Raw genomic sequence first — 20,600 nt, forward strand, 5'->3', positions numbered from 1 at the left:
CAATGTGCTATACGCTCCCAAGATCCGACGAAACTTACTTTCAGTTGTTACTCTATTAAAACTTGGATTTCGGATTGTTTTTTAGAACAATTATGTTTCCTTTCATTTGGGCCATGTGTTTGATGGCAATGCTTTTCTTCAAGACGGTTTTATGATATTGGATTTGGTTTATTCTAATATAAATGAATCTATTGCTTTTCTTTCTTAATCTATTGATTATTTGGATTCACACACATGGCATGCTAGGCTTGGCCATATAAGGCAAGATAGAATGACTCGATTAGCTAGAGAAGGCCTGATAGGCAATCTCACTAAGGTCATCTTGCCCACGTGTGAACATTGTCTAATGGGAAAAGTTAAGAGAAAACCGTTTGGAAAAGCCACTAGGGCGTCTTTTCCACTGCAATTAGTCCACTCAGACATCTGTGGTCCAATGAGTGTGAGGGCAAGACACGGAGGTGTCTACTTCATCACTTTTATAGATGATTTTTCACGTTACGGTCATGTCTACTTAATCTCTCATAAATCTGAAGCATTGGAATGTTTTAGGCGATATCTAAGAATGGTCGAGAATTAGTTAGATAAAAGTTTAAAAACTCTAAGAACTGATTGAGGATGAGAATATCTCTCTGACCAATTTAAAAGGCTCTGTGATGAAAAAGGAATCAAAAGACAGCTAACGATGCCAAGTACACCACAACAAAATGGCGTGGCGGAAAGGAGAAATTGAATACTGCTTGAGATGGTTAGATCAATGATGGTGCAAGCAAACCTACCAATTTCTATTTGGGGGGATACACTTTTGACTGTTATCTACATTCTTAACCGAGTGCCCTTCAAATCAGTAACTTCTACCCCATATGAACTATGGACTGGCGAGAAGCCCAATTTGAGTAACTTGCGGCCATGGGGTTCAACGAGTTTTGTTCATGATCTTTCTCATAAGTATGAAAAATTAGCCCCTAGAGGAAAAAAGTGTATCTTTATAAGGTACTCAGAACACTCTAGAGGGTATGTGTTAATAGGTGAACAAACTGATGAAATTGTAACTGAGATTGAATCACGAGATGTGGACTTCATTGAAAATGAATTTTCAAGTAAAGGTGAGGTTGATAGGAGTTTAGAACTTCATGAGATTGTGGAACAAGAGGAAAGTGCTCCAAGGAATTTAGTTGAGAATGAGGAAGAAATTCTTCAAGCTCCTATAAATGATAAAAGGGACTTAAATCCGAGTGGGAGCACACTGCTTGTCAATTAATCACAACAATCTCAGCCGCGTAGAAGTACACGTGAAAGTATTCCCCGTCGTCGTTTTGACATTGAAGGGGAAGCTTTAATGGTAGCTTCGCATGATGATGATGAGCTTAGGATAATTCATGAGGCTCTCTCATCTTCTACTAAAGATGAGTGGATGAAAGCTCTTAATAATGAAATTGAGTCTATGAAGACAAACCAGGTCTGGGATATGGTTGATCTACTGATAGAGCGTAAGACTATTGGGAACAAATGGGTTCTTAAAGTCAAACGCAAGTCGGATGGATCAATAGATAAGTACAAAGCTCGCTTAGTGGCGAAAGGATATACCCAGCAAGAGGGTATAGACTATGAGGAAACTTTTTCACCAGTGGTGAGGTTTGCTTCAATTCACCTGATTCTAGCTATAGTAGCAAATATGGATTTGGAACTCTACCAAATGGATGTTAAGACAGCATTTCTCAATGTTTAATTAGATGAGGAGATCTATATGGATCAACCAACGGGTTTTGTGGTCAAAGGTCAAGAGCGCAAAGTGTGCAAGCTCAAACAATCAATATATGGCCTAAAACAATCATCTAGGCAATGGAACCTCAGATTCCATCGAGCCATTCTTTCGAATGGGTTTACGATGATCACAGAGCACCATTGTGTTTATGTCAAAAGGTCCAAGAAGAGTTTCATTATGTTGTCAATATATGTTGACGACATACTACTAGCTGGAAATGATAAAGGGTTGATAGTCGCCACAAAAGAGTGGTTATCCTTCAATTTTGAGATGAAGGATATGGGTGAAGCAGAATACATTCTGGGAGTTAAGATCTACAGAGATCGCTCAAAGAGACTTTTGTGCTTGTCCCAACAGACTTACATAAAGAAAGTCCTCGAGCGTTTCCTAATGAATGAATGTAAACCCATTGACGCCCCTGTTGCAAAAAGCGAGAACTTATTTAAAGAGTTGTGTCCTAAGACTCAAATATAAAAGGAAAAGATGGCTCGTGTCCCTTATACTAATGCTGTGGGTAGTCTAATGTACGCAATGATGTGTACTCGGCCTGACATATGCTATGCAGTTGGCTTAGTGAGTAGATTTCAATCTAACCCCGGACTGGCTCACTGGAAAGCAGTCAAGAGGATTATGTGATATCTCAAGGGAACTGCAGACTATGTGCTGTGTTATCAAGGTTCAGATTTGCAGCTGAAAGGTTACAGCGATGCCGACTGGGGCAGTGACCTAGATGAGCATAAATTAACTACTGGGTATGCCTTTCTGCTTAACAATGGCGCCATTACATGGAGCAGCAAGAAACAACCCTGTATAGCTTTATCCACCATGGAGGCAGAATACATAGCTTGTTTTGCAGCAGTTCAAGAAGGTGTTTGGTTACGGAGATTCCTCAAGCATTTAGACATTGGCACAGATTCTTCAAATCCGGTGATAATGTTCTGCGATAGCACGGCTGCTCTCGCATATGCTAAGGACTCTAAGTACCATGGAAGAACCAAACACATAGATATCAGATATCACTACATCAGAGACACGGTAGCGCAAAAGGAAGTGGTTTTGAAACACCTCTCTACAAGTCGCATGGTTGTTGATCCCTTAACGAAGCCCATAGCAAGAGATGTCTTTGAGGCTCATGTTAGGAATCTGGGACTGCGTAGACTGTAAATGTATTTTGTGTTTCAAATGACATTAAGATGTAACTTTTCCTTTGGGATATTAATACAATATGATTCAGTTATTGTCTTTATCGTATTGTTTTTCTAAATTCACATACAAGATATGTCAACAGGCTTAGATCGGCTCACTCACACGAGCGATCGCCTCTAGCGCTTGAAAAGCGAGTAGAGATGAGACATTGTGTTCTTAGATACTTGTCTAAATGGATAAGTTAGTTTACACAAAGATATGTCGTTTTAGTGGGAGCTAAGATCAGGTCCAATGAGAGGACTATGCATGGGTTACCCCACAATCTATGTAGCCTGTGGTTAGCCAGATGTGAGATCCACTTTGACGCTTAAGGAGCAGCTATACTAAGATCTGTACGGTGTTGATATAGACATATGCTCTTTAAGAAAGAGAAATCCACCATAGCATGTGTTTCATACAACATGTGCTTATTCGACTAAATGAGTAAGTGAGTAAATGGTTCCCCTCTTTCTCACTGTGTGAGTCTCCTTTTTTTAAGTGTCCTTTACTTTTGACTATGTCACAAGATGGAGGTTATAATGTCTGCTACTTTGGCATGTTGTTTATGGCCATGATTAATATGGTCTAAAGAGGTGTTGCTGGGAAAGCGATTTGACCAAAATTGAATGATATGAGTGCAAAGGGAAGATTTTTCGATATCGCATCTTCGATAGTGTTTGCTGACGTCAAACTATGACACTACATACTGGTAGCGACTAAGGTTGTGAACATATTGAAATGATTTAGAGATAGTCAAGCATTGTTTTGAGTTTTCTGAAACTCAAGAGGGTTTCAAAAATGCTTGAACTGATGCGATCGAATGAGTCTAGAACATAACCAGACACTTTAGAGATGTTACTATGCTAGTCTTATTTGGGAGAGATTTAGTGTATGTACTCCCACCTTTCTATAGATATGCTTGGTGGTCGCACGGCTTATTTACTTATATGAATAAGATTGAGAACATTAGAGAGATGCTAACCTGGGATCATGCCCACTGTGTGCGAGTGGGAGATGTTAAATGGAGGAGCGCCCAAGTGGGGCAGACCCCTCCTTCACTCTGTCTAACGCATGGCTTTTAAGCCATGCGTTATTTGCTTGTAACGCATGGCTTAAAGCCATGTGTTTCTGCCAATTAAATGGCAGATTAAGCCTGGCCTTTAAGGCTAGCCGTGTAGGGGGCTATATATAGCCCCCCCTCATTATCTCATCATTATAAATTTTTCAAATTCTCACATAAAATATAATAAACAATTTAACTTTTTAAAATTTTAATTTAATTTTTTTAAACCTCAAAATTATAATAATAATATTTTATTTAATTTTTATCTTTTATCTAAAATCATATTATCCCATCTCATCTCATATCTGAATCATAAGCACGTACTTGGACGAACAAGTTGGGATGATATAGAATATGCATACAAACTGCAAATAAAGTCTAAAGCATCATTAATTCTTGTACGATTTTATATGCCATATTCATGAACTGGTCTCGAACGGATGCTGAACGATCTATGCTAGGACATGCTACACTAATTAAGAAATCCATCGAGGATGGATTGAGGGAATGCTTACTGGAATATTGCCAGTGAAGTCGTTATTCCTGAGATCGAGCATCGTGAGATGATGAAGACTCGATAAATCAAGGTTGGTGATATTTCCTTGAAAATAATTTGTCTGTAAATTCAATCGAATGATATTCGTGCAATTCATCAACGATGCGGGCAAAGAACCCGTTGGAGAGTTCATATGAAAGAGCAGATGCTTTAATTTGGAAATGTTAGAAAGCACAGCGGAAAGTACCTCAAGCTTAGCTTAGAATAATGCTCCACAAGTTTCTCCAGATCGACAAGTCTCAAGAATTTTCACTAGGTGGTAAAGTGTACTATGTAATATAAAACTAGAGTAACACTTAACAAATCCACAGCCTAAATATTATTTTAAGAGAGAACAAAAGAGAGAGATTTTTACTTTATCAGATGATCACCCAGAATCAATCTTCGATATTTGGATCTTAGTTTTTGCCAGCTAATCGGGGAATTGCCCATATGGCTATCTAAGCTAAAGAAGCTTCAGACCCTTTCACTAGGATCCAATCGTATCACAGGTTCAATTCCCATTTGGTTATCGACCCTTCCAAAGCTTGGCAATTTAGATATAAGTCATAACCTCCTTTCAGGTGAATTCCCAAAGGAACTTTGTACATTGCCAGCATTGGTCTCACAATTGGCTCCCGATGGTAATTATTCTTTGCTTTCACCAATTTTTTTCTTAAATAATAATATTGTTGGCCTGTTCAGTCGCCTCTCCAAAGAAATATTACTTGGGCATAACAATCTTAGTGGCAATATCCCCATTGAGATAGGAAATTTGAAGTTTCTTCGTGTGCTGAATCTTGGCTATAACAGTTTCTCAGGAAACATCCCAGACCAATTATCGGAGCTCACAAACTTGGAACATCTAGTCCTCTCTTCAAATCAATTGTCTGGAGAATTACCAGCATCACTTACAAGTCTGCATTTCTTGAGTTTCTTGAGCATTGCCAACAATAAACTCCACGGAGCAATACCATTAGGCACTCAGCTCCAAAGCTTTGATGCCTCTGCATATGAGGGCAATCCTGGACTTTGTGGCGCCCCGCTTCAAAATGAATATGGACGTACTACTATTGGCAACAAAGACATGGACACTGATCATGAAGTGAAGAAAGATACTGGAGTTACAGTTCCATGGTTTCATGTTATTGTGAGTCTCGGTTTCATTATAGGATTATGGAGAGTGTGTGGTCCTTTGGCTTTGAGCCATAATTGGAGAGTTGCATATTTTGGGTTCCTAAATAACTTGAAGGATCAACTCTATGTAAGACTGACTTTATCTTTGGCGAGATTGCTGAGATCAACTGATCTATAAGTAGTGTACGAATTAGTGTATGCAGGTCTTCTTCTTTGATTGATAAATTTAATTTCTCTCTAGTTTTTGTTGTCAATTTAGCATCAATTCAATTCCCGTTCTAATGCTTTCATATATATCACATATTTTTCCTTTGGTCCGCTGCAATTCTTTCAGATTCCTAAAATATATAAATAAAAGAAACCTCTCATGTCGAGTATAAGCTTATGATCATCATGTTTTGGAAAATCATGAAAGAAAAGAAAAACTCTTAATTAATATCTATGTATGTATCTTTATTTACTATAAAGTGTGCATCCATATATTATTATATTATTTATTGATTGATATATTGATAAAGCTTTTATTATATCATGAATATATTGTGTTTATAATATTTTTTTTCTGTGTCATATATGCAGTGTACTAGAATTTACATTACAAAAAAATGTCGAAAACCTTAATCAATTATCTCAATAGGATTATCTTAATGAATCGGACACTGTTTCTGTCCCATTTTAAACCCATGTCTCGACTTAAGCTCATATTGAAAAATAACTAACTCCATTATATTAAAAGGCTAATTGTCATCAATTGATTAATCTCCAAAATATTGTACCAAAAGGTGACACACTACAACAGAAAATACCAAAAATTGCCACAAATAAGTAATTCCTTCCAAATCTAATCGCCACAAAAGGGGACGCAACTAAAGCTTCTCAAAAGGTTTATGGTGGTGTAACTGCAAACAACTTTCGTATCTACGGCTCATTCCATCGTCACAAATGTATAGTGGGAAAAAATTGTAGTGCATTTTTGGTTGCTTGAATTTTGTCACAAATGTTTGTAGTGAATCGAGAAAAATCACGGATTGAGTATTTCTTTATTATGGCAATTAATGGTTTCCAGCAATGTTTCATATCAATTTATATATTATGAAATTGATGATAACAAAACGCATGACTTGGTAACATTTTAATGTTCAACAATTAATGCTGGGTCAATTGAACAGTTTGGTTCTTTTTTTTGTTCTTCAAATAGTTTTTTGGAATGGGACTGCTATTTATATATATATATATATATATCCCTGTGGCCACTTACCAATCATATATAAATTGGACAAAAAATGTATGTACATAGCATTGATATCAAAGTTTAAATATATATTTGCAGGCTAAGCACTATATATATATATAACACACACACACACATACCATGTAACACTCCATAAAGTCATCATGATAGGTCTTCTTCAATCATGAATATTACAAGACTCCATAAATTGTCCATGTGAATATTATAATTTGATTTGCTTAAATCAAAAAGGACGACGCTTGGAACGCTAGACATCGCTCAGTGAAATAAGGTCTAACCAAATTTTGGGAAAAATTGGGGAATTTGCAATGAGTAATAATACACGCACAACACATTTCACAACAATATTATAAGATGAGAGTGTTTTTGTAAAACAATATTATTTTATAAGGAGTTTTATAAAAATACCCCTCATTTAACAAATTATTGTGAAATATGTTGTGAAAAATGTTGTGTTTAACTCATTTTCTATTTGGAATATTACAAGATTGTTAAATGGTATACTCTATTTCAACGATAAAGTGGACACAAAAAGTAAATTTTCCGTTGTAATAGGATGAAATTTTTTTGCAACGGAGTGGAATCGCCGCTTAGCATATCAAAGTTGGAAAGTTTATTTTCGGCGAAATGTATACGCTCTAAATAAAGAAAAAATCGTCATAATTTAAGTCAGCAGTATTCACATTACAATATCTGACCATTTGATCTATCGTTTGCAAGAAATTTGGGAAACTTTATTAGATCAGGAGATTATTATGCATGGGCTAAAATGGTGCAGATGTTTGATGTTTCCTTGGCAATTAACGTTCTTTTCTTTTCCAAACATGATCAGTACGTATGTACGCAAATAAATGTAGTACCACTACATGCGGATGAGTTAGTGATTACCAATCTCATGGAGTTGAGTAATACTACGTACAGTTATTTTTGTGTATTTTATATATACTCTACTAATGTGATTGACTTATTATTTTTTTAATACTTAATCAATTATAGTAACGGAGTGTGCAAAAAAGTACGTAAAAATAACTATACATAAAATTTTTATTAATTTATTGTGCTCATGAGAATCAAGTTAATGGCCCTATTCGCTTCATTATTACCCTTAACTCCGACTTCCTCGATCACGAATGTTTTAATTATGCTAAAGTACTAAAACTTTGTGAAGTTTGTTACGTTCGAGGAATATTAGTCAATATTCCATGCATTTCATGATTCATTTGAATGCTTTTTATTATTCCTCATGAATCCTAAGAAATAATATAATTATATGAAGAGATATTATTAATAATCGATTAACAATATTCACATTTTAGCCATAATTTTGATTACAAGTATGAAAATCGCACATATAATCCCAATTCAGAAAGCTCTTTTTGACACCATGTTATGTCACCAAGTTACATGATGGTCTACATTTTGAACCCAAAATCAGTCGTTTTACTTTTCGTTTCTCCCTTCAAATAGTCAGTTAAGTAAGTAATTTTTTTCTTTTGTAGTAATATTTTGTTGTCACTTTTAGAAATAATCCTTATTCCGATTTGAGCCATATTTTTTACAAGAATCTTATTTTATTACTTATTTTATTTGTAGAAAATAATTGAAAATTTTCCTTTTTGAGCAAAATTTTCAAAATCTTGATTTTCCTTGTAATTAGCTGCTTGAGTCCGACTTGTGCATTTCAAAATCAATTATCAAATTTTATAAATAAACCATATTTTCAGCCTTAGTCCTTTTTTTTTGTTGATTAACTAACCGTTAGAATAATCCTTGTTCTTTTTATATGATCTTGATCTTCTTTGAAAAATAAATTGGTGATCTCTCTAGAGTTTTTATCAATAGAGTTTCTCAAGTATCTAGTTCATAGTGTGGTGTTAGGCTGGTTTAGAGTTTTTTATTTTATCTAGGCCTGTTTAGACTTGTCTTGGTTTTAGGCTTGTTTGGATTTTTGCTATTCTATTATTGGTTGTTGGGTTTTGTATTTGGGAGGGTTTTTATGTGCGTATCTGTAAGCTCCCAAATGCTGGTTATATAACTATGGTATTCCTCCGCCACAAATAAGGGCTAATCAATAAACTTGGGACAGAGTCACAAGTCGAGTGGCTACCGGCTCTTCGGCAAAAAAAAGAAAAAAAAAAATGTCAATCTCCATAAGATCAACAACGAAAAGGGAGAGAGAGAGAAGCTTTGCCTTTCCCTAAAGAAAAGAAAAAGGAAGAAAAAGATCTTGTTCTGGCTTCTATGTTGTTGTATTTCCCTTTTTTACTTTTCATTTATTCTTCTCTTGCTTTCGGACAAATAAATAAAAATCGTTTATAATAATAGCCATCTTCTTTTCTCAATACCTTTTTTAACAGCTAGCGATGTGTGGATTTTCATATATTAATGTAGGTTGTTAGGCCTGCACACCGAGCGATCCGAGAAATATTTGAGACCGACCCGACCCGACCCGCAGTTGAACGTGGTTCACGGTGGTATGGCCCAATCCGTATAATTCGGATCGGGTCGAACCCGTTCATCTTGTCCTCATTCGTTCCGCCATACGTATGGAGGCAAAAAGATCAAACTCATCAGCGTGGTTCCAGAAAAGATACAGACAGATCGAAAATCAACCACAAAGTAAGTAGAGGAAGACACAAACAGATCAAAAACCACCATACGTATTGAGCATCCACGATGCCCACTGCGTGAAAAGCCACTGGGAACGACCGGAAAGTTTCTGCAATACCCAATTAGGGTTCAAGGAGATCCAGTGTGATGTCTGTGACAAGGAAGAGGCCTCGATGTTCTGCATCGCCGACAAGGCAACTCTCTGTGACGCCTGCGACCACCGTGACCACTGACCACTGTGACCACCATAGAAGCCATTAAAAATGATGTTGAGATCGCATTTCTTCAGCTTCATGCCACCGCCAGATCACAAGACCCAACAGCACCATTTCGGTGCGCTCTTGAAGCTCAAATCGAGTAGATGTTTTCGAATCCAGAGAAAATTGAGAGGGGAGTATGGGTGAGGCGACGAAATATTACGTTTATGGAGAGAGAGAGAGAGAGAGAGGTTGAAATCATCCAGATGCTCCAATAGTTGCTCTTGATGTCCAAGGGGGAGGCCGGAGTAGAAGATTATGGGCTAATTTCTACAGATGCTAGGGTTTGAGGATGAGGGAGAAATGGGGACGGTTTCGACAGGTTGGTCGGTTTCAATGTGTAACAAACCCGTAAAGAGTTTGATCCGCTGAACCCGACTTTAGTCAGTTGGGCCCATATCGAATCTGTCGGATTAATCGGGCCAAGCCCTTTTCTGCACAGGCCTATAGGTTGTGCAATATTATAGAGCACTTAAAAAAAAAAAACAAAAGAAAAAAGAAAAGCAACACGCACATACATGATGAGCATCTGATATTCAAATATTAATGATATTGTCATGTAGAAAAAGCTAGCTTGTATGACTTTTGTAAAGTCTGCAATACCATTATTCAAGGCCATTGCCAAATGCAAGTCCAAAATAACTATAATTTTATAGAAATTTATCTGCAACGGCCTAGCCATACATCATTTGTTTGACATAACTGCTACAGTAAATCTTAAGACCTCTCCATGTATGGCGAGACCCTGTAGAAGGAGCAAACAATATTTTATTTGTTTTCTATTACCTGCCCCTACGTTTCCCTCAGTTTTTCATTTACCCCAAAATCCTCAAGTCCCTCTTTTCTTCCTCTCCCGAACTCCATTCTTCTTCAACCCGTCGTCGTGCTGAAGCCTGCAACCCCAAATCTCTCCAGCGCCTTCTCCGAGTCTTGCCATCTTCTCCGTGCTCTCTGGCTATAAGTCTCTCTTCCTCCCTCTTCTCTCCCTCTTCTCTCCCTCTTCTTCGATTTTAGTTTTATCTCCTATTTTACGTTGCAAGGTCAAATTAAAATCTCGATATCAGCTTGCTCCACGAATCATCCAGGAGGTTCTTCTTCCTCCACACATCTGCCACTACCGGTAGCATATGTTTGGGTAAATGCAAAAGCTTTCTTTTTTTTTTTTTCGAGGATGAAATGGTATACGGGATTATTTTCCATAGATTTGTTTGGTAATTTTTTGGGCAACTGTTGATATTAAAGATGATTATTTGTTTGCTATCTGCTGTATTGCATTTTTTTCTCTCTAAAATTGCATTCCATAGCTTGAATTGTAACGTCATTTGCAGAGAGATTTCATCTACCATGTTTGTAGCTTGTGTGATTGCCAGGTCCCGTGTATTATAAGTTTCTTCAGCTGTTGAAATGTTGCCCCATTCTGGTGTATTATTGTTTTGAAACTTATTTCTTTGGCGTCTGTCTCAGGCCGAGGCTCATTTTTTCCTTTTGAGTTCTTACAGCAATTTTGATTATTTTGGACTTCTTTTATGTTTCTAATGATTAGTGGGTTGTACATCATTTGATTGCAAACTTAAATTTTCCATCTTGAAGTTTTATGTTTCTAATGATTAGGGCAACAATAGTCAGCAATATAGATCAGCACTGTCCTAGATCCTATGCACACTGGAATCGATCACATCTTGATTCTGAGTTAGGTGCAACTTTTATCAGTAAGTAGTAGGTTAAATCGATCACACATACTTGTTGTAAATCATGCACTTTCCATGCCATAAGACAACATCAGTAGCCAACTCAAATTGAAATCAGCCCACCTATCACCATGTTTGGCACACTAGAATTTTACTGAGTCTTCTGTCCTTTTGTTTTCCTGTTCATTTCATTACTTGGTGCAACTTGTCTGACTAGCATATGGCAAGAGGCTTCGCGGATTGTTGGTGAAGAAGGATTCAGAGCTTTTTGGAAGGGAAATCTGGTATGCTTCTGTAGTCAATTCCAAGTGTGTACATGCTAAGTCCTTTTCAGTGTATGGTTGATTGGTGTTTGGTTGCTAACGCAGGGTGTTGGGCCAAGTATACCAATCAGTTTTTCAGTATATGAGACCTTGAGATCTTTCTGGAAATTGCATAGGTAAATCACATCATAAGTTGTTTATGTAATTTTATTGTTCTGAAAAATTTGTGAAAAATTTGAAAATTGATTCTAGAGTTGGGAAATAATAATTTTAGGTAAAAATTAAATTATTAATTAATATGTAGAGTGTATTTGTAAAATATTAAAAAAATAAAAAATTATTATTTAAATATATAATATTATATTATTATCTAAACTTTAAAATAGCTAGTTCAATGTGGGTCACTATCTCTATTAATATAAATCTTAGCTAAAAGTTCAAATTCTAATCAAAATTTAGACTTGACACTAACTAGTCCATTGTCAATACTCTTAGAAACTATCTCCAAAGCTTTGATGCCTCTACGAGAGCAATCCCACCTCAAAATGAATGTGGCCGTACTACTGTCGGCAACGACAAAGACAAGTACATTTAAGTCAAGAAAGATATTAATAGACCTTAGACTTATGGGTCCAAGGTTTTTATTACATGAATATTTTGGGGAGTGTGTGGTCCTTCGGCTTTGAGCAATAGTTGGAGAGTTGCCTACTTTGAATTCCTAGAAAACTTACAAGATGGACCTAAAAAGTGACACCGACAGCTTTATCTTTGGCGAGATTGCACAAATGAATGAAGGCCTAGGTCTTCTTCTTTGATTAATAATTTTAATTTGTCTCTCTAGGTAATTTTGTCGTCGATATATATATCATCAATTCAATTCTAATACTTAGATGAGAACCAAATTAATGGCAGTACTACTACTGTTCTAAGAAATTTGGAGAACTCTTCATCAACTTCTATTGATCTCTTCATTAATTAATTATTAACCTTATAAATCTCAGCAAATAACTGACAATAAATAAACAATTTTTTTATAGTAGAATTAGTCTATATATATATATATAATGGATTAATGCAGAAAATCACTTGTCCCAACTGAGGATTAATAGTCAATCCATTAATTAAATGATTCATTTGGTTGCTTTATTTTTCCTGAGAAACAATATTAATTAAATGCAGAGATATTATTAATATTTGATTAACGATTTTTTTTATACACTTATATATTGCTATATATATATATATATATTGCCCGTCAAGTGACCTAACTAGCTTTGCGTTGATTTGGAATTTATAAAGGTACTGAAGAAAGGAAATTTGACCTTAACCAAAGAGATATAAAACAGGAAAAATTGATTTGTTTGGGAGTGATCAGATCAATGGAATAAAAGATATTATACTCATTTTCTTGTTTGAGAGTTTGAAAGTACATTATGAGATCGAGATCAATGGATTCGGAAGTTTTTACAAGCCCAAATACATTATGAGATCGAGATCAATGGATTCGGAAGCAATGGATTCGGAAGTTCATCAATCCTTCCATTTTCATCATGGTGACCCTTCCGGAATCCGAGCCGAGGGGTCCACTCAATGGGATGGCACTGCAGATGATCCTTCTTAATTAATAAGTCAATTAATTAATGTAATGTGGGTCAAAAGTGGGTATATATCACTTCGATCCACTAATCCATCACTAATGGCTTATGTAAGTTTACGTATGTGGACCCAATTTATTTATTATAACCACAAGCATGCGCACAAGTTTATAATTAAGGACCTTTCTATGACGTCTTTCAAAATAAATTCCAAAAAAATTATTAATTATAAATATAATATATAATTAATTATTTTGAAAATATCTCCAACAAATCAATGGCTGAATTCCAGGTTGGTTGTCATGAACCGGCCTTCCAAGACTCCTCTCTCTTGTCCGATTACCTCATTTCAGGTAAATTCCAAAAGGAACGTCTTACGAGCTAGCATTAATTCAAGCAAATAGCTCTTTGCTTCTACAGATCATATGCCTCACAAAAAATATAAGTTGAGAGATCCCCATCGATCGAGATTGGTCGATTAAAGCGCGCAACCAAATATCGGATCTCCATTTCTTGGCTACCTTTAGAGTAGCAAACAATATATTTGTGCCTATTAAAAAATGTCGCAAATAACTACTTGCAGCAAAACTTTTTGCGTCGAAAACAAATGATTGGGACACAAACAATAAAAGAATTTACTATTCGTCACCAAAACGTTTCTGGTTTTAATTATTGTCATCGAAAAGCTTTTTCCGGTGAAATGATCTCGCAGCAAATAATTTTATGTAAAATACAAAAATAAAAATATAACCATTTATTACCTAGACCTAACAGCAAATAGTCATAAAATAAGAAAAATTAATATAAAATCTTCATTACAAATCCCCACAAATTCTTAATCATAACAAATTAGTTGACAGTATTTACATAAAAATTCTAAGTGACAAGTCAAGAACTAACATGAGAGTTTGACAAATAAAATGAATATTTTCTTCAAACATATAACACGTACAACCCATTAATTACGTAGCCTTGAAATATAGAAAAGGGCCAAAGTACTCGTTTGAATTGATCTATTCAAACAAATACTTTTCTCTGAAAGCTGAATGGGGAAAAGACAGGAAGAAAGAGATATGATCAAACTTTTGTCTTTAAAAAACTCAGTCATAGCGTAAAGAAAGCGTCGTTCTAACGTTATTAATGCTAGCTCGTCTTCCCTAGATAAGCCTGTCGGATTAGCTAGGTTGTAACTTTCAAGTTGTATATATATTTTGAGACAAACACAACGAATTAATAGCTAATTAATTAGATCATAGATTAACAGCTATACATATTATAAACGAGTACTAAAAGTCTGTGCGCATATATCTTCTATATATAAAAAGTGTATATGAAATAGAAAATCTTGTTTTAACGGTTTTTCTTGTTTTTCCATTAAAGTTAACACCGTTTATTTTAACGGTTTGACACATAAAATGAAGACATAAATATTGAGAGAGATAGCATTCAATATTGTTATATGATTTATTAATCTCAATAATTATAATACTTAATAGTTTATATAATAATAAGTAATTAAAGATTAATTATTATATTTTTCTCTTTCTCCTTAACATATACATGTGTATTAGGTGCATAAGACGTGAATCCCTAAGTATAATATACATATATTATACGTTTCATTAACTCAGATTATTGAGTATTCCAAATTTAAAAATCTCATATAATATATAATACAAGTGTGTTTAATCAAGTGTTTTTTTTTTCCCCCATGGTAGTAGGATGTAGCTTCCGCTAAGCCATATTCCATACGTAGGCTTGCTATGATAGGCACGTGACAAAGGCCGTGATCTTTGAGCTAATCAAGAAAGAGTAAATTCGGCTAACAATTTCAAAATATATTTTATGATTTATATATATGCTATATATAGAAAATATTATACAACAAATTTTATAAAAAGATTATGTTTTAACTTTGTGTTGTCCCTGATTGACTCAACCAACAGCAAAATAAGAATTTCAATGTTGTCTCTATTGATTATCTACAGGATGACATAAATTGATGAATTATAATATAAACATCAAACGACACATATTTTGAACTACCGTTTGTGTTAGACTTTTATTAAATTTTTCGCATACATCTTTGCTAAAATTATAGATGTTATAAACATGTATTGGATTATATGATATTTTGAACTAATTTTTTTATTTTCTCCAATATGCCTTAAATTATTAAGTGACATCAATAATTTTTATAAAATATATATTATTTTTTACAAATAATCATTTCATAAAAGTAGACAAACGTGCTTTGCACGTTACTCCCACCTAGTATATATATATATATATATATATATACATACGTCTACATCTAGACGTAATACTTACTCGTTCTAGATCGAACACGTACAATCACGACTTACATATTAAAAGGAACTAATTGAAATACAAAAAATTAAGCTAATTAAAATTTAGATTTTCCTAAATAATTGATCGATCAGGTCATTCTAAGCTTTCTAATTTAGAAAAAAGTTGAGGGTACATTATTAAAAAAATTAATTTCTTTTGTGTGGCTCTCGTATTTATTTATTTTTTTTAAAATGATTGTATGATACTTATACACTCACGACTATAAATATTATTTTTCTTTTCAGATAGAACTATTTTATAGAGAGCCGCAAGTTTCTATATATATATATATATATATAATGCATCGCTCATTACATTGACAATGAATGAATGGTCAATATATATATATATATATATATATTTATATGTATAATTGATCTTTCTAGGTAATTAAGTAATTACTGTACTCATGTCATCGAAAGCCTGCAACAACCAGAACGCGGATAACGAACCAGTGCGTGCTTGCTTGCTAGCTAGATCAAAGTCTAGCTTCCTGGTATAATTAATTAGTACCACTGACTATCAAAACCGTAGACAAAAAATCTTCTCAATTATTAATCAATCAAGAGCTGGGGCCCCTCAGTCCCAATCTTCCGCAATATTAGGTAAAATTGAAACGTCAACGGTACTACAGTCTTGATCACAGCTTGATACATGATGGTCCGATACAAATTAATATTCAAGCAAATGCATTAAATATATAAATTCATATACAATATTTGTAGACAAGTCTACAAATTTAGGAAATATTAATCTTTTAGGAAAAAATATTCTTTTGATGGTGTTTGTTTTGTGTTGGGGGGGGGGGGGGGGGGGGTGGGCTGCTTAAGGATCATCATTATCATGAATTGATAGAAATATTCTTTAATTTTAGAGAAAATTGATATAAATACATGCTTGAGTTAACTACTTTTCTCAAATTATGTCGTGTGACAGACAAATTGGCAAAGCCTAATCTGCCAAATCTAATCGTTTAGAATTGAGTGATCGTAGTGCATGTAGACTTGGCAATATATATCCCATCTAAAGACAAAATAATAATAATAATAATAGAGAGAGAGAGAGAGAGAGAGAGAGAGAGAGAGAGAGAGAGAGAGATATCGACATAGGTAATGGTGGCAATAAATAACTATGCTTCTTCTGGTATGTTACCTTCTTCTGGTATGTTACCTACGAAGCAGAAGAAACATGCCGGATTCTATCCCTCATAATTATCTCCTGGTGATCCTCACCTTTTTCTACTTTTTCAGCATTTCCTCTGCAAATCTGCATGCATGCAATCAAAAAGACCGCAACTCTCTCTTGTCCCTACCTTTTATTAACACCTCTTCCCCTGCTTTAAATTGGTCTGCCACTGATTGTTGCCATTGGGAAGGTATTTCTTGTGATCATAAAAGTCGGGTTACTCATATATCGTTACCCTCTAAGCGTCTCAAAGGGAGTGTATCTCCATTTCTTGAAAACCTCACAAGCCTCTCTCACCTCAATCTCTCCCATAATTCACTTTCAGATTCTCTTCCCCTCCGATTCTTTTCATCCTTGAATCAACTCAAGGTCCTTGATTTGAGCCACAACCATCTAGCTGGAGATATATCACTGTTATTTTCATCTAATGGATCATGGCCTGCCTCCATTCAAACAATTGACATTTCTAACAATGAATTCAATGGGTGGATCCAATCCTCATTTCTCCAACAAGCATGGAACTTGACCGAGCTCAATGTCTGCAACAATAGTTTCAAAGGGCCTATTCCTTCCTCTCCTTGCATCAATTCTCCCAACCTCAGTCTCCTTGATTTCTCCGGCAATAATCATAGTGGCGAAATTCCTCGTGGGTTAGGAGGATGCTCCAAACTAAAGATTTTCCGAGCAGGTTTTAACTCTCTCACAAAATTTCTTCCACATGACATGTATAGTGCAACAGCACTAGAAGAAATCTCCATACCTTTCAATCATCTTTCAGGATCCATCAACGATGGCATTGTGAACCTTACAAAGCTCTCCAACCTCGAGTTAAGTGACAATAAATTGGGCGGCAAGCTTCCACTGGATTTTGCAAAGCTTTCCAACTTAAAGCTCCTACACCTTCGAAATAACTTATTCACAGGTTCTTTGCCCCCGTCATTGATGAATTGCACAAATCTTATCCAATTGGATTTACGAAACAATTCGTTTCAAGGAAACATCTCCAACCTTAATTTCTCCAATCTTCAACAACTCACCATACTTGACCTGGGTTTTAACAACTTCACCGGAAATTTCCCAGTGAGCCTTCTCTCATGCAAGTCCCTAAGAGGAATTCAATTTCCCATAATCGATTAGAGGGAGAAATCCCGCCTGGGGTGGCTCAATTGAGACATTTATCTTTCTTCTCCCTCAGTTTCAATGGGCTAACTAATTTCACAAGTGGAATCAAGATTCTGATGCATTGCAAGATGCTTGATGTTGTTCTTATGGCTCACAATTTCCTACAGGAGATGATTTCAAATGACGACATCAATATGGTTGCTTCTAATGGATTCAAAAATCTTCAGTTTTTGGATCTTAGTGAGTGCCAACTGACCGGTCAGTTTCCCATATGGCTATCTAAGCTTCAGAAGCTAGAAATCCTAAATCTAAATACCAATCGTATGACAGGTTCAATTCCTGGTTGGTTGTCAACCCTTCCAAGACTTATCTCTTTACAATTGTCTGATAACCTCATTTCAGGTGAATTTCCAGAGGAACTCTGTGCATTGCCAGCACTAGTATCAGAACAGGATCTAGCAGATAACAGCTCTTTTCTTTTACCAATTTTTAACATAAACATGAATATTTGGTTTCACCAGTACAACTCCATCCACAACTGGAAGCCAAATATAGTCCTTAGAAACAATAGCCTCAGCGGCCACATTCCTGTAGAGATAGCACGTTTGAAGCAACTTCATACATTGGACCTTAGCCATAACAACTTCTCAGGCAACATTCCAAGCCAAATATCCGAGCTTACGAACTTGGAAGATCTGGACCTCTCTGCAAATCAGTTGTCTGGGAAAATACCAGCATCACTAATAAGTTTGAGTTTTTTGCATACTTTAAATGTTTCAGACAATAAACTATACGGAGAAATACTATCAGGCACTCAGCTCCAAAGCTTTGATGCCTCTGCATACAAGGGCAACCTTGGACTTTGTGGTGACCCACTTCCCAAGTGTGGCCATCTTACAAGAGACAGTAGAGACATGGACATTCATGATGAGGAAGATGGAGATTCAATCCCATGGTTTCATATTTTTGTGGTGCTTGGCTTCATTACAGGATTTTGGGGAGTGTGTGGTCCTCTGTTATTATACCATAATTGGAGAGTCGCATATTTTTCATTCCTAGACAAGTTAATAGATAAGCTCGATGAGGCAATTGCGGTCAGTGTCTCTGGCTAGATTGTGCAGAAGGAGCCTAGTATATACATGATGTTCTTTTGTGTAATAAATTGGCCTGTCTGGAGTTAGTTGTTGGTTTAGTTTGTCAAATTTCAACTTTTCATCAATTTAGACGTACTTATAATTTCATATCAAGTTCAATATGATTCCTTTGCTCCACTACAATGAATTGGGAGTTAAAGAAAAAAAAATTATTTTTCACTGAAAGAAAATAGATTTAAATTTATCAATAAAAAATAAATTAAAGAATAGATGTAAAGAAAAGACTTTGTCTTTCAACAAAGAAAATAGAAAAAAGAAATAAATGGTCTTTTATGGCTTCTTTGTTTGTTTTCATTTCGCAGCCTCCTGGCACTGGTAAATATGCTATTCTTTCTATCGAATTAATATTGGGAAAACTAGAGGAATATTAGGAGGCGCAAATTGTGGATCAGAGCTGCTAGTTGTTGTTCCCTATAACTCAGTTTGACTTTGCTTTATTTGGAAAGACAAGCCCCTGACTTACAAGAAAACTAGAGGAGCCGCTTGCTTCTTTGGAGTTTGAAATGCGGATTAAAAGGAGTAGATAGCTGTTGTTTATTGATTTGGTTTCCAATATGTTGTACAAATCCAGTTTTCTGTCTAAGCTTTTGTACATGTATTAGGAGAAGACATCTTGTAATTTTCAATTCAATTAATACAAATTCATTGGTAACCAAATTGGAAGCCAACACTAAATATTTTCTCTTCTGATATGGTATCAGAGAGAGAGAGAGAGAGAGAGAGAGAGAGTTTTGACTCTCTTTGTTCTACCGATCCTAACATCCCACTTTCACCTCAAAAACTTCTTTCTTACCAACTCTCATTATGACCGAACCACACTAACTTGAAGATGAATTTTCCAATCCCTATTTCGTACATCATAAGGAGAGCCTTGGACTTGTTTTACTCTCACAACCGTTAAACCCTCATAATTATCATGCTTGGAGTAGAGCTATGTATGTAGCTCTCTCAGTCAAAAACAAATTAGGCTTCATCAATGGCACCATCACAAATCCTACTGATATAGATGCCAAATACCCACAGTGGCAGAGATGCAACCATATGATCTTATCTTGAATCACCAACAGTCTCTCATCTGAGATTGGTGGATACATCATGTGGTCGAACTCCACATCAGTAGTATGGGATGAGCTCAAGGAAAGGTTTGCAAGGTCAAGCAATAACAGAATTTTTATGCTTTAACAGCAACTGTCAACAACTAAACAAGAAAAAAATCCAGCAAGTGTCTACTTTTCCAAGTTGAAACTCATCTGGAAAGAGATAATGAGGTATGAAGAACCTTTCAAATGCTCGGCAGTGGATTGTGGCGCTGTTTTGGTGCTGAACAAAAGGCTCAAGAAAAGACAGATTATGCATTTCCTTATGGGATTTGATGACAGTCATGCGGACCTAAGGAACCAGATTCTGTTGAAGGACCCACTGGCCTCACTAGATGATGTA

General features: G+C 35.6%; 2 protein-coding genes across 3 annotated transcripts; both read left to right on the forward strand.

Moving 5' to 3' along the window:
* Window positions 1-1,336: 1,336 nt before the first annotated feature.
* LOC122291177 (receptor-like protein 2) lies at window positions 1,337-5,860 on the forward strand. The gene is made up of 2 exons (XM_043098814.1): window positions 1,337-1,510; window positions 4,979-5,860. The coding sequence occupies exons 1-2, from the start codon at window positions 1,337-1,339 to the stop codon at window positions 5,858-5,860; spliced, it is 1,056 nt and encodes a 351-aa protein (XP_042954748.1).
* A 10,948-nt stretch (window positions 5,861-16,808) lies between these two features.
* Window positions 16,809-19,186, forward strand: LOC122291448 (receptor-like protein 2). 2 transcript variants are annotated; one of them, XM_043099169.1, is made up of 2 exons: window positions 16,809-18,264; window positions 18,409-19,186. In XM_043099169.1, the coding sequence occupies exons 1-2, from the start codon at window positions 17,979-17,981 to the stop codon at window positions 19,116-19,118; spliced, it is 996 nt and encodes a 331-aa protein (XP_042955103.1). In that variant the 5' UTR covers window positions 16,809-17,978; the 3' UTR covers window positions 19,119-19,186. The 2 variants fall into 2 exon arrangements, with proteins under 2 accessions (XP_042955103.1, XP_042955102.1); XM_043099168.1 differs by having other exon boundaries at window positions 16,812-17,572; window positions 17,663-19,186.
* The last annotated feature ends 1,414 nt before the right edge of the window (window positions 19,187-20,600 follow it).

This window comes from Carya illinoinensis, chromosome 13 (genome assembly GCF_018687715.1).
Source record: "Carya illinoinensis cultivar Pawnee chromosome 13, C.illinoinensisPawnee_v1, whole genome shotgun sequence".
NCBI lineage: Eukaryota > Viridiplantae > Streptophyta > Magnoliopsida > Fagales > Juglandaceae > Carya > Carya illinoinensis.

What these genes read in the sequence shown, in the direction of transcription:
- LOC122291177 (XM_043098814.1), top strand. Translation starts at nt 1,337, where the DNA reads ATGGTAGCTTCGCATGATGATGATGAGCTTAGGATAATTCATGAGGCT. An exon ending in AGACTATTGGGAACAAATGG is followed by an intron (nt 1,511 to 4,978) that starts GTTCTTAAAGTC and finishes AGTTTTTGCCAG; the next exon opens with CTAATCGGGGAATTGCCCAT.
- LOC122291448 (XM_043099168.1), top strand. Translation starts at nt 17,979, where the DNA reads ATGCAAGTCCCTAAGAGGAATTCAATTTCCCATAATCGATTAGAGGGA.